At 41.0% G+C, this 14,769-nt stretch overlaps 1 protein-coding gene across 2 annotated transcripts in view; it reads right to left on the reverse strand.

The window, feature by feature from the left end:
• The window catches only part of LOC117501549 (semaphorin-6D-like), a 187,857-nt gene that overhangs the window by 17,411 nt on the left and 155,677 nt on the right, over window positions 1-14,769 (reverse strand). For both annotated transcript variants that reach the window (XM_034160443.1, XM_034160442.1), the window contains exons 19-20: window positions 1,961-2,019; window positions 1,816-1,869 (exon numbers count right to left, since the gene is read on the reverse strand). In XM_034160443.1, coding sequence (XP_034016334.1) covers window positions 1,816-1,869; window positions 1,961-2,019 — 113 coding nt within the window. The remainder of the gene's footprint in view (window positions 1-1,815; window positions 1,870-1,960; window positions 2,020-14,769) is intronic.

Here is a 14,769-nt window from a genome sequence, read left to right on the forward strand (position 1 = left end):
ATAACTCATTGTTGAACTCATTCAAGAAACTTTGCACAGTTTATTACCACCCTTGAAAAAATGTCAGCTACCTGTTTTATTATAAGCACTACCCAATCCACATCCCCATGGGCAACATGCTAGTAAAACCTTTATTTGGCCAAATAAGCAATGCAGATAAACACTTTGGTTGTTGGAAATGGTGTCATTATGTAGCATGTCCAGCAGGGAGTGCTCTGACGGCATTGTTTACAATACTGTCAAGCGGGGCCGTGACCCCATCATCCCTTGGTCACATTAGATTCAAGAGACAGAGGCAAAGCGACCAGCTGCCATTCATTTATTCAGAGTGGGAGTTTTGGAGCAACAAGAGACAAATAGTCCCTATCCTGCCAGGTAGGTGGGGCCAAAGTGAATGTTAAGTCTCTTTTATGCAAATGCTGAGCGATGTTGCACAGCGACTGCCAATCCGAGTTAAGGCAGCGTACATTGGTTGTTCATTGGTTATATTTATTTCTAATAAAGTTAATCTTTAAACTTAAAATAAATAATAATTAAAAAAATCAAACCTCTGACATTTTTGATAAAATGTTACAAACCATTTCCATTTCCTATGTATATATCAGCAGATATACCTCTATTGTAATTTTTAACTCCCTAATATTGGTATTAGCCCCCCCAAAATCCATATCACCCTGGCTGTAATTTTTAAGAGGTGAGGTTTGTTGCTCATTCAAAGGGTCGACTTGCACTTTTATATTACAAAATATAAAAATGTGAGCATAAAAGTGTTAAAATGAGAAAAATATATTTTTTACTCATTTTAACATATATCTAGGCTAATTCATTTAGATTTACTGGCACACTAAAGATTTTTTTTTTAATTGGGGGATTTTGGATTTCAGTCAGTTATAAAAATTAACAATTAAGTCATGTGACTGGGACATGCTGAAGGAAACACTGAGCTTAGCTACAAAGTAATGAAAAGATATATAAATATTTTGAATTTAAGTTCTTAATAAGTGGTTTGGTATTCACAAGGAGTGCTTATCATCTGATTTGTTCACGCTTGTGACTCTTCAACATTCACCTCATTTGTCTTCGCCATGAGTGACACATCACAAACGACACTGGAGTTCGAGTGTTTGCAGATGACGAACCAACTTGATGACAAGGAGCTGAGACACTGAAAGCTCATTCAGCGTGTCGCCGGCTGATTCTAATTGGCTGTAATCACACTAAAGCTGCTTACCGTGAATTGATAGGATTCACAGCATGGCGCTCTGATGTGCACGCCGCTCACAGCGCTTGCATAATGACAACACCTGTCCTGGGTGCCATGCAGGACTCTGGACTGACAGGTAGCAGCCATGAATACAGAGCAGGAGTCACAGCGAGGCCCAGCTTTGATCAGCAAGTTTGGAATGTGGTGGAGGTCAAAGGTGAAATCCAGAGCTGAGCTACTGTATGTCAACACCGATCAGTCAAGTGCAGAAAATGCAATTCCTTCTGGTTAAGTTGAGCAGTAAACAAAGCTTATTAGAAGAGGAAAGACCTCATCCTCTTCCAGCTCACATTTCTGCTGATGTTGGAATTCACATATCTCAGGAGGGATCATCTCCGCTGTGTCGCGTAAAACTAAATTAACTACTGAAATCATTACATCACTGCTTCCTTAAATTCTTTCATAAGAGAATTTGTGGAGTGACCACATGATGGCGCTCTGGCCTTCGAATGCAAACAGGCTGGCATTTTGAAAAACATCACATTATGCCAAAGAGAGCAACAACAGTGATCACATGACCTCCTTGATGGAGGTAATGATGTGTTTCTCACCGTAGGCGGAGTCGGCTGCAGAGTCTTGGTTCCGTGCAGTCGCCAAGACGTCGGCTGGACAAAACAAACCACAGTGAGCATCTGCGGCACAAATACGACTTTATATTAAAAACTGTTGTTGCTAAAAATGGAAGGTTTATCTCACCGTGGCAACTCTCCAGGTGAAGCGAGTATTTGCCCTCAATATCCTGCTCAAAACCCGCCCTACACAGACGAGACACAAAGAGACACGATGACAAACCCACATGCAGCATCTCACAGTTGTTGCTATGGGTTACTGGTGCCTGGGCAGCTAATTGATTATATGGATCCAAACCAGAGAAAAGGTTAATTTAATTATCTCACATAATTCATAAGCAGCTCCATGTTTTTACACTTTGAAAGATAATCAGAGGTCAAGTGAAGAGACAAAGGCCTTGTCCGCACAGAACCTTTCAACATTTATCTGCATTCACACTTAAAACACTCAAATCAACCAAAAAAACAGTAGTACATATGCCAGGCCTGTAGGTGGTGCTGTATGTTGTGTGAGCGTTTGCATGTGAATTTTTATGTCATTTACTGGACTTTTTATGGCTTGAGAAAGAGCGGGGGGGGGGGGGCTATGAGCTAAAAAAGAGCTAAACAATAAGTAAATCATTTTCTACACTTTAAGCCCCGGTCACACAGCACTAACGAAGGACACTGAAGCCAAAACGAAACAAGAAATCTGGACTTATGTTGCCTTTTGGAGACAACATTTAACCATCATCCTGGAGCATCATCAGAATTTTCAAACTGTTGAAAAATGTGACCGAATCCCAATGGCAACCTCAATTCGTCTGTAATTTGTTTTACTTTCTGTCTTCATGGTTCCTCATCATTTGTGTAGTTCCCGTACCATCAACATTCTGTTTGATTGTCATCCAACCTTCCAAGTCTGACGTCTTGCACGAACATTGACGATATCTGAACGGATCAATAACTGAAGCTCAGACGAGTTGAACGTAACTCATCCATGTGTGGATCAAAAAGCAACGTTTTCATACACAAACAATTGAAGATTTTATCAACTACTTTAACTATTTACGCACATTCCAGCTGTCTATGGCACAGAGCTGTTTGTGGCTGTGCGCGCACGCTGTTGTTGTGAAGCCAAATCTGTTGTCAAGACAACCAAATCTCGCGCCTCAAGGTGCTGTGGAGAGCGCAGGCTGGCTGCAGAAATGATCACACGCTGGCGCGCTGTCTCATACCCGCTGGCAAGTCACGTCATCATGAATGTTTTGCTTTGATTTTGTTCAAAAGCGTCGAGGTCACCATTCGCTTTATTTTGTTTCTTTTGTTAGATTCTTTCTTTTGTTAATTTCTTTTGTTAGTTTCGGTTTTAATTTTTTCATGTGTTCTGGACTCGCAGACTTTTTGGTGATGGTAGAAGTGTGGGCTCACTCGTCCACTTTTTCTTGATGATTTGTGACTTTTTTCCTTTGTTCAGCTATCACCATGTGCCGTGTGACCAGGCCCTTACTTTGGATCTATCGTGTGCATGTTTCTCTGTCATTTAAGTGGGCAGCGTCAACTGAATCATCATAAAAAAAAAAAATAAAAAAAATGACATCATTGGATAATTAGCATGTTTCACTGGACTTTCTGTGACTAGAAAACAACACAGCCATGAAAAATACAAACTCTTAAAAAAATAAATAAATAAATAAAAAAAACATTGCAAGGACTGAAAGAAAGTAACTGTTGTCAGGTTCAGAAAACTCACTTTTGTCCTCTTCTAACCAGACTGGAACACCACACGGAAAAACTCTGGATTTTACAAATCACTCAGTCACTCATCTTCAACCACTTACTCCAATTAAGGGTCACAGGGGGGCTGGAGCATATCCCAGCAGTCACGGGGCGTGAGGCGGGGTACCCCCTGGACAGGACGCCAGATTGTCGCAGGGCCAAATTTACAAATCATGGAAAAAAATAAAACTGAGGGCAAGTCCACATAAACTTTAAATGTATCTATTAATATATTAACACATTCCACACGAGGTGTTTTTGTGCAGACGCTTCAGGTTCAAGGCAGTTTAAGAAAAATGCACAGACAGAATGCACTATACAGAAATGTGGAAAAAAAATCATTTAATATTTAGCTTGCCTGATGGTACAGGTTGTTCACAGGCACCGTCTCTTCAGCTTTCTGCTGGCTGTGAAAAATCCATTTAATGATCCACCAAGAGAAAAAAAGTAATTACAATATTAACAACAATTGATTAGGATATGATGTGTCACTTTCCCATTTTTCCCTCTTTCATCTCCTGTCATATTTTAAAAGTTTTTACAGTGTGAACACTGATACATTTTGATCATGGATGAAATATGTTTGTTTATTTTTGAAAAGTTTCCAAATATGACAAATTTCACAACACAGAGTCAGAAACAAGATGCTCAAATGAGGGGAGGGGAGGTGATGATCTCGTGGTTAAGGCATTGAGCTTGAGATCAGAAGATCCTCGGTTCAAATCCCAGCCTGACTGGAAAATCACTAAGGATCCTTGGGCAAGGTCCTTAATCCCCTAGTTGCTCCTGGTGTGTAGTGAGCACCTTGTATGGCACCACCGTCACATCACGGTGAATGTGAGCCATTATTTGTAAAGCGCTTTGAGCGTCTGATGCAGATGGAAAAGCACTATATTAATGCAGTCCATTTACCATTTATATTTATTTACCTGCAATTCATTGAGGGAAATTACATGTACCGCTGGTTTGGAGGTTGGTGACTGCAAAAAGAAGTGGAGCTCGTTGAGGGACAAATTAATCCAGATAAAGCCACTGTTCCTGTGGTAAATTGCATTAAGATGTGAGTGAGAACTTTAAAAGGGTCACACGCACGTCAACGTCATTGCAAGGCTTCGGAGTTACAGAGCTGGAGAAGCATAAATCAGGCTTTAGGATTTTATGGTACCCAGGGGCGTAGGTTTGCATATGGACCATAGGGACAAGTCACAACCAATATTTTGGGATGGCAAAATAGTCCCTACCAATATTTAGCATTTTTGTTTATATAACAAAATCATTCACTATTTTTTTGCGAACTCGATACTATAATTTTAGTCGTCACGTTTTGTGTTTTCGACGTGCCAGAATTACAGGGTTACCCATGTTGCAATTTCATTGGCTCACGTTCTTCTCACATGGACGTAAACAAAGCGCATCTCGTGGCAGGCAGTGCTTAATTTGTAAAGTGGGAGGTCCCGGAGCGCAGAGGATGGGTGGCTCCGGTGCAGTGTTGCCAGATGTACGATAATTATCGTATTTGTACGATAGTTTTGCCATCTGTACGATGTACGATCTATAATGGGAAAAAACCCAATATGTACGATAATTTCAGTTGGTTGCCCAAACACGCATCTCTCTGACACCCAAGAATCATTTTGCAGGCGTTGCACTCAGGCGGCATCAAATGCTGGCTTTGGGCTGCCGGGACAGTCATTTGAAAGCCCGCCCCCTCTCCATACAAAGTAATGAGTTCCCATCCAATCTCTGCAGGACAGGAAGATTCCCCAACCAACATCTTTTTTTTTTTTTTTCGAAACTGTATTTCAACAAATGCAATAACAAACGAACAAAACAAGAGCAAAGAGATATACAAGAAAAATAAAAAAAAAGTTCAAGTTCCTTATGGAGGTGTCAACATTTTTTCTGTGTTCAACAAAATCTGCACAAGTGGCCATGGCATCGGATGACGACAGCGACCGAGGTTGAATTAGACTCTTTCTAGTCTGGTAATTAACATGTTTGTGTTACTTCACAGTCTGGTAGTGCATTTGCGTTCTTTTTCTGCCATAGTTTCCCCATTAATATAATTACTGTTTAAAAATGTGACAAAATTCTTTTCATAAAATAGCTACGTTGTATGCGTTTTGTTTGTGTACGATAATTTCTCCCAAAATACGATAATTTTGAGGTTTTGGTACGATAGTTTCATATTTCATATCTGGCAACACTGCTCCGGTGCAGAAAAACAAGAAGGGCGGGGGGGGAGGGGTTGCGAACAATGCTGTGCGCCACACTTAAAATAAACTGCACACCCACACAAACACGCACACACACCTTCACAAATGACACTAACATCCTGCCTTTTCCTTAAAAAATACATTTGTGTTTGCTGTCTGTCTATGTACTTTTCTGTCACTTTTGCGCTCTTTTTCATACTTTTCCCTTGTTTCAAAAGTCACCGAACACACTTTACTGTAATATATGCAACATATAACATACTGTTGGATAGCACGGGTTCTTGGCTTGCTGTCAGTGTTGAAATTTTTCAGAGTGAGGGCTTACATGAGAACTTACGGTAATGAGAATCAGCGGCGCACTAGTGTGAAACTTCCGTGTTTTTCCTCTGCGTTATGACATCACAGGCTTACGTTTACCGTAATACACCATATATATCATTGGAAATCCCTTTTTTTTTTGGCAAATTAGGTTGCCAGATACCTACAACTGCATTATTGATGAAGAGAATAGATTATACATCTTGTTTGCAAAAACTTTTTTTTTTTTTGTTAGCTCCACAAGTATTTTTTTTTTGTTGTCTTGTTCTCTCAGGTGTAGGCCTATAGAATAGATTCGTGATTTTGGGTGCAATTTTGTTATTTAAGCTATTTGTTTGTTTGCCTACACACTTAATAATGTAAATAAAGTGTTAAATTATTCAGCATTATGTCGTCATATGTTATGTATTATGCTGTACTTGTGCGTCTAATGGTATGAGTGGGTTAGGGGGTGATGGTGGTGAGCAGGGGGGCTGGGTGGGTGGGGGGGGGGGTGGTATTGTCCCTACCAAAGCTGAGACCAAACCTACGCCCTTGATGGTACCACTCCGCAGCGGGCTTAAGAAAAAAAAAAGAGTGACTCGACTAAATGTAAGGTTTTTTTAATGCACATAATGCCCGGCGCTTATTTAAGGCAGGTGTTTATTTTTTTCAGACAAAATTTTGATCTGGTGTCACTGACCAAAGGGTGCCCCCTCCCAAAAGGTCCCCCCTGCCTTCACTGCGCATACATCTTTCTGGAGCATCAGCAGCAAGTCACCGATTATCACCTCGTTTCTGCTGAAAACTGACTTTAGAATGATTTAAGAGGTTTGAATTTGTCATCTGATGGTTAATAATCACATTATTCCCTTTGATCTCTTTGGGTGTACAGTCAGACTTAGAGAATCAGACTCAGAAGTGCTGCTGTCGCGCACTGATCGCTCCACTGTTCACATCAGGGAACCAAGTTTTAATTCTTTTTAATTTTTCTGCCAGTTTCTCACCAATGAACCTTAAGTCACCTCAGTTTAACAGCACAGATTTGATTGTTCAGAGTTCACAAGCATCCAAACACAGGTACTTACTTGTAGATTCAGTGCCACACACCTGAACCAATCAGGTGTTACGCAGACTAGTTCCTGGTAAGTACTTTTGGCCCATGTTTCTCTTTATACAGCTGGTTTATGTCGGGGAGGGCATTCATCATAAAACATCCCAAAGCTTATCTCTGCCAGATCCGCTGTAGCGAACCTGATTCGGTAAATAAAGATTAACTGCAGGAAGCTAATTCCACCTCACTGTCTCTGTTTTTGCTTGCAGCCATATTTCTGATGATCCATTTTTAAAGTTGTCACCATCTGAAAATGTCCTCTTCAGGAAACTACACTTGGTTGTCTGACTTATGTGAGGGGTTTGGGGGGGGGGGGGTGCATATGCATGACCGGTAGGATTGATCAATATTACATGTGTTTATGAGGGGGAAAACTGTTGAAAAATGTTCCATCTCACTGTTTCAACAGAAAGAATAACCAGAACATGAAAACCAAGTTCATTTGTACATTTACATATTTGTACATTTGTTTGTTGACTTTTTGCACATCATAACTGCATTATCTGCACAAATGTAATACATACAAAAATTTTCATATTCCCATAGTCAAACCTCCATGTACTTGTCCATATTTTGTACATATAGTTTAAAAAAATAAAGTTGTACTTTTTATGCTGTACCTTATATATTATTCCACAGACAATTTGAGAGAAAAAAAGGAAAACTGACTTTACCTTATTTCTACCACTGACATTTTTGAACAGTGACATTTGTTCATATTAAAATTTAAGCGATCAATATATAATGAATAAATATCTAATTAAATACATTTTATAAGTCTATCATTTTATATAAATGAACACTAGAGGTCTTGGTGAAATACTGTTGTACCTGCATTAAGGGTAAATGTCCACCAGGTGGAGGCACTGCTACATTTCAAGAACCTCAAGCGCAGGCTACTGTGAGACAACCCCAATGACGACCAACCTGTTGCTTATATTTGTGGATACAAATGAGGCATTGGATAGCATTGTTGAAGGTTCCAGGTTCCCTTCCCACCTGGTCCTTTCTGTGTGGAGTTTGCATGTTCTCTCCGTGTTCATGTGGGCTCACTCCACATGCTCCAGCTTCCTCCCACTTCCAAAGACGTGTAGGATAGACAAACTGGTGACTCTAAATTGACCATAGATGTGAGAGAGCATGTGAACATGTTTGTCTGTCTACATGTGGCCCTGTGACAGATGGGCGGCCTGTCCATTGTGAACTCCACCTCTCACCCAATGACCACTAGGATAGGCTCCACCCCGTGACCCTGAGCTGGAATAAACAGGTTCAGAAAATGGATGGATGGATATCATTACACAAGTGTTTTGTAATTATCAGGAAACAAAAGAAACATTTCACAAACTTTAATTTTGATCGGTTCCATGTGACTGATCACTGCAGATCATGTTAAACATTTGCTGTAAGACTGACACGTTTATTATGAAATGAAACATCTCCTCTTTCTCTCTATATGTTTACTTCTCTCTCCACCTCCACCCGCTCACTCCCTAACTCATTACATCACGTCCTCCCTGCAGCGTGGGCTGCAGCGTAAACGAGGAGAGTAAGGATGGCACCGAGCCGTTATAAATCCAAAACCCTCTCGGTGCAGCTAAATGCATCATTCACCTCAGACGAGGCGGGCCCAGAAATAGGCAGTTATAAAATCCAGGCGAGTATATGCCGCTGTTGTTGTATTTTTAATGTTCTGGCGGCAGCCTGTGTGGACCTAACATGGAGGCGTCGACGGCTTTAAAAGCCAGAGAAATGTTATTACAGTGAATTAATGGGTGTGCAACCAAAATACAGTGTTTGAGAAAGAACACAATGCATCTGGTTCCACATCAGCTTGATGCTAAAGTGGAACACTGGTATAAAGAAATATCTGGACGATGTTCCAGCCAGTGCAAAACAGCGCACAGTGCAAATGTCATGCCGTTTTAATGCACCATGTCTACATTGTGTAAGTAAGTAAGTAACAAGATTACTTACGCTTGTCTGTTTGCCCATGGGCACAGAGAGGCGGTGCATTGTGCGGCAGAAAAGAGTGACTGCACCATAGACAACCCAAAACCTGGTCTAAAGTGGAGTACAGCGTTTTTCTGCCATTTATACATTGGAATATTAAGATACAACTAACTAACTCTTACCATCACTGTAAGATTCTGGAAAAGCATAAGTTTCTAGACTTTGAAAATCTGAAGGTATTCAAATATGCCTGATTCATATACAGTGGTCCCTCATTTATCGCAGGAGTTGTATTCTAAAAATAGCCCACAATAGGCGAAATCCGCGAAGTAGTCAGCGTTATTTTTTTACAATTATTATAGATATTTTAAGGCTGTAAAACCCCTCACTACACACTTTATACACTTTTCTCAAACAGGCATTAACATTTTCTCACTTTTCTCTCGTGTGTAAACACTCTCAAAGTTCAAACCTTAATAGAAAAATAAGACCAACTTGTTTTCAGGCCCAAACATTTGTTTGTGAAATAAAAATAGAACATTTTCCTATAAATAATTATGATGGCTTTTAGAACTAACAAATTTAATTTTAACGCTCAACCTACGAGGTTGGACACATAAGAAATTATTAATAGTGACTGACCAGTATTTCACAGTTCCTGTGATTGCGCCTCTTTGTCCTGGCGCCGCTCTGCTGTCGTGTCTTTTTCCACTGAGTGACACCTCGGTGCAGGTGTCTTTTTCCAAGTGAAAAACAGTTATGGGTAGCTGTTGGTGCTCTTTTTTCTTCTGGGCGAGAAGATTCTCATAAACAGACACGCAGAACACAATGAGCGTGCTATGCCTTAGCGGTGCCACGACCAGCCTGCTTGATGAGGATGCAGAACACAATGCGCTGTAAAAAAAAAAAAAAAAAAGCAAGCAAAGTTGGACTAAAAAAAAATCTGCAAACTGCGAGGCCGCGAAAGGTGAACCACATTATAGCGAGGGACCACTGTATAAATGTTTACATGGACCAGAACCATCTCCTGTTAAAGAATTCATACACATAAAAAGACTCACAGGATATGGTACAAGATCTGACACAAGAGGTGACTGAGATTACTCATAGCAGGACCACCTTTTGTCAGAACGTGTTATCCATAAAAAGTGGGAAAGCTTGGAACAACCTCCCAGTCACAATCAGGGAGAGCACCACTTTCAGTACTTTCAAAGGACAATTGAAAACTTGGTTACTGGCAAATCAGACATGCAACCATCTGTAGCCTAAAACACAAATGGAGGCACCATTCAAGTTTCTTTTTTGGTTATATGTACACAATATCCTTGTGTATTTTGTTTTATTACATGGTTTAGTAGTCTTTACACAATAAACTTGTGTATAACACCCTATGCAATATTTACACTTGTACATGTGCAAATGAGTGTATTGGGCATCGTGCAATACCATCTAGTACTGTAATGTGCAATTACAACCAGGCACTGAAGCACTTTGCACTTTAATACAGTACTTTTGCACCTCAACACCAATCATGAAACTCTTTTTTTGGTTCCCCCACCTGTTGGCTACTTATTGTTACTTTCAATTCAAACAATTATTGTTACTTTGAATTGTAAATATTTGTATGTGTACTCTGTTTTAATTGTTTTTCTGTCCTGATTCATTTATTTTGGTATGTTGTGTTGTCTTAGTCTGTTTCTATATTACTGGGACTATGGATGGAAATTAGAATCTTGCTATAATCCAGCATATTTACATGTAACTACACTCAACAAAAATATAACGCAACACTTTTGGTTTTGCTCCCATTTTGTATGAGATGAACTCAAAGATCTGAAACTTTTTCCACATACACAATATCACCATTTCCCTCAAATATTGTTCACAAACCAGTCTAAATCTGTGATAGTGAGCACTTCTCCTTTGCTGAGATAATCCATCCCACCTCACAGGTGTGCCACACCAAGATGCTGATTAGACACCATGATTAGTGCACAGGTGTGCCTTAGACTGCCCACAATAAAAGGCCACTCTGAAAGGTGCAGTTTTATCACACAGCACAATGCCACAGATGTCGCAAGATTTGAGGGAGCATGCAATTGGCATGCTGACAGCAGGAATGTCAACCAGAGCTGTTGCTCGTGTATTGAATGTTCATTTCTCTACCATAAGCCGTCTCCAAAGGCGTTTCAGAGAATTTGGCAGTACATCCAACCAGCCTCAAAACCGCGGACCACGTGTAACCACACCAGCCCAGGACCTCCACATCCAGCATGTTCACCTCCAAGATCATCTGAGACCAGCCACTCAGACAGCTGCTGAAACAATCGGTTTGCATAACCAAAGAATTTCTGCACAAACTGTCAGAAACCGTCTCAGGGAAGCTCATCTGCATGCTCGTCGTCCTCATCAGGGTCTCGACCTGACTCCAGTTCGTCGTCGTAACCGACTTGAGTGGGCAAATGCTCACATTCGCTGGTGTTTGGCACGTTGGAGAGGTGTTCTCTTCACGGATGAATCCCGGTTCACACTGTTCAGGGCAGATGGCAGACAGCGTGTGTGGCGTCGTGTGGGTGAGCGGTTTTCTGATGTCAATGTTGCGGATCGAGTGGCCCATGGTGGCGGTGGGGTTATGGTATGGGCAGGCGTCTGTTATGGACGAAGAATACAGGTGCATTTTATTGATGGCATTTTGAATGCACAGAGATACCGTGATGAGATCCTGAGGCCCATTGTTGTGCCATACATCCAAGAACATCACCTCATGTTGCAGCAGGATAATGCACGGCCCCATGTTGCAAGGATCTGTACACAATTCTTGGAAGCTGAAAATGTCCCAGTTGTTGCATGGCCGGCATACTCACTGGACATGTCACCCATTGAGCATGTTTGGGATGCTCTGGACCGGCGTATACGACAGCGTGTACCAGTTCCTGCCATTGAAGAGGAGTGGACCAACATTCCACAGGCCACTATTGACAACCTGATCAACTCTATGCGAAGGAGATGTGTTGCACTGCATGAGGCAAATGGTGGTCACACCAGATACTGACTGGTATCCCCCCCAATAAAACAAAACTGCACCTTTCAGAGTGGCCTTTTATTGTGCACTAATCATGGTGTCTAATCAGCATCTTGATATGGCACACCTGTGAGGTGGGATGGATTATCAGCAAAGGAGAATTGCTCACTATCACAGATTTAGACTGGTTTGTGAACAATATTTGAGGGAAATGGTGATATTGTGTATGAGGAAAAGTTTTAGATCTTTGAGTTCATCTCATACAAAATGGGAGCAAAACCAAAAGTGTTGCGTTTAGATTTTTGTTGAGTGTATGTTCATTAATATGCACTGTTCCATTTCAAATAAACATATATACTATACACCCTGCTTGAACACAGAGGGAGCACATTAGCACAAGAAACTACAATGAAACACCTATGAAAACAAAAAAAAATAAAAAATGCAGTGCTAAAATATCTTGGCCGTATGAGCACGTACCTTTTAACACCATCTGCAGGAGGCTGTGTGGGTGCGCATTAGGGTGGTCCTCAACAGTATGCCAAAAATAAAAATGTGACTTTCTAAAGGTGCGTCCTGACAAAATTGTTCATCTTGATGAGAAAAAGTTTGGTGTAAAATTTTATTTCAATATGACTATACGAAATTACAATGTTTGAGGATATTAGTGCAAACCAGCAGTAGTAATGCACCTGTTCACAAATGAAATTGAAACAACAATCCTTTCTCCTTCAACTGACCATACAGGAGAGATAAAAAAAGTATAACATGTTACTCTCCGCCAATTTGGTGAAAGCAAACAGTCATGGGGAGTGGCGTTTGGATTCGATTTTCTTTGCCTCTGGGAACTGATGTCGATGCCACTCAACAACTTGCAGCAAGTATTGGCGCAGCTGTTCATCCTTCATTAGGGTCTGATTGTAATCCTGGATAAGTGCAACTCCTCACTCAGCAAAATCACTGACAGCAGCGATGTTATCCAGGACCTGCTGTGACGACTGGAATGACAGGTCATCCTCCCGCTCTGAGGGCTCCTTGATGAGGACGTCCATGTTGATGATGGATACCACAAAACTGCGAACTGAAGCAGATGTAACAAACTCTGCCACTAATGAACTAATGTATCCAGTCCATAACTCAAAATGTCACTCGCACATCATAACAAACAGGGGCTGGGTGGCAGTGGTTAATATTTTTCAAATCTCATGAAATTTCACTCAGTTTATCATTTTCCCCTAAAGGAACCAAAAAAATAAGAAGCACCTTGAAAATGTTGCAGTTTGTTTTTCAGGGCCACCCTAATGCGCATACATGAGCTTCTGAAAAGACAGGAAGTTACTTTTGACCACCTGTGACACGTGTACACGCTAATATCCATGAGATGACTTGTAAATCACTCAAGAGGTGTTAACAGGTTACAAAAAAACTGTGTGCAGTTTTGGAAGTGTTTCTTTCTCGCTAGCTTATGAGTATCATGTTAGATTTACACAGAAAAACAGTGGTTTCAGAGCAGATTCCGCCATGTGTGATTTGCGTGCACGCTGACATCCACGGCATGACTTGTAAATCACTCCAGAGGTGTTAAGAGGTTACAAAAAAACTGTGTGCAGTTTTGGAAGTGTTTGTTTCTCGCTAGCTTTTACAAAATAGATGAGAAACATGTTATATTTACACATAAATGTAGCGGTTTGGGACCGGATTCCGCTGTGTTGAATTAGCAGCCAGAGACAGACCAGCCAGCAACATCACAGTGCCTCTCTACACTGACTGGCTGTCACTGCCCTCCCACCCCCCCAAAAAAACATTTGTATGATTCATAGCATAAAAATAGGAAACCGAATCTGAACTTCTGACCTCTTAAAATAGGTCAAGGTTAGTTATCTTTGAACTTGTCCAAGGTCTGTGTCCCAAGGATGTTCCCTGTGAATTTGCAGACTCTGGGAGCAATAGGACTGGACTTACATTGAGCACAGACAGACGGACAGATAGACAGACAGACACAAAGCCTTGACATTACTCAATGGCCAAATTTTGACGGCTTTGGGTAATGAAAAATTAAAAAGAAAAACTAACAGAAAATACAAAACTTTAATAATTCTGGTATTTGTACCTTTTTCTTTTTTTTGCTAGTTTTCTTACTCTGAGTTGTAAGTTTTTAATTTATGGGCAATGGGCACCCAGATGGGGCTGGCCACAGGAGCAGCAGGGGGGTTACACAGTGGGAGGGCGAGGGGTCTGCACTGCACGGGCTATGGATCATATCCCATGTGGTGCACACCACCTGCTTCACCACAGGGAGCTGTGGTGGAGAACTGCTTCTCCTGCACAAGTATTTTTCTCACAAGAAAATCTCACTACTGAGTCTGCTGGCAAAACCGCAATGTGCCAGCTGCTGGTGCAAGTGTCTCTTAAAGGTAAGAACAGCTGGCGTTCTGATAGGTTTATTTCAAGTTACACTTAAAGCACACTCCTGTCTAATAACTATTATCCAACCCCTTTGCTCCCAAGCTTTACTTTGCACTCAGATTATGTGATGTGTAAACTACAGTGTGGTACCCTGTTGGGCCATCTGTACA

Source organism: Thalassophryne amazonica, chromosome 20 (assembly GCF_902500255.1).
Source record: "Thalassophryne amazonica chromosome 20, fThaAma1.1, whole genome shotgun sequence".
Classification (NCBI taxonomy): domain Eukaryota; kingdom Metazoa; phylum Chordata; class Actinopteri; order Batrachoidiformes; family Batrachoididae; genus Thalassophryne; species Thalassophryne amazonica.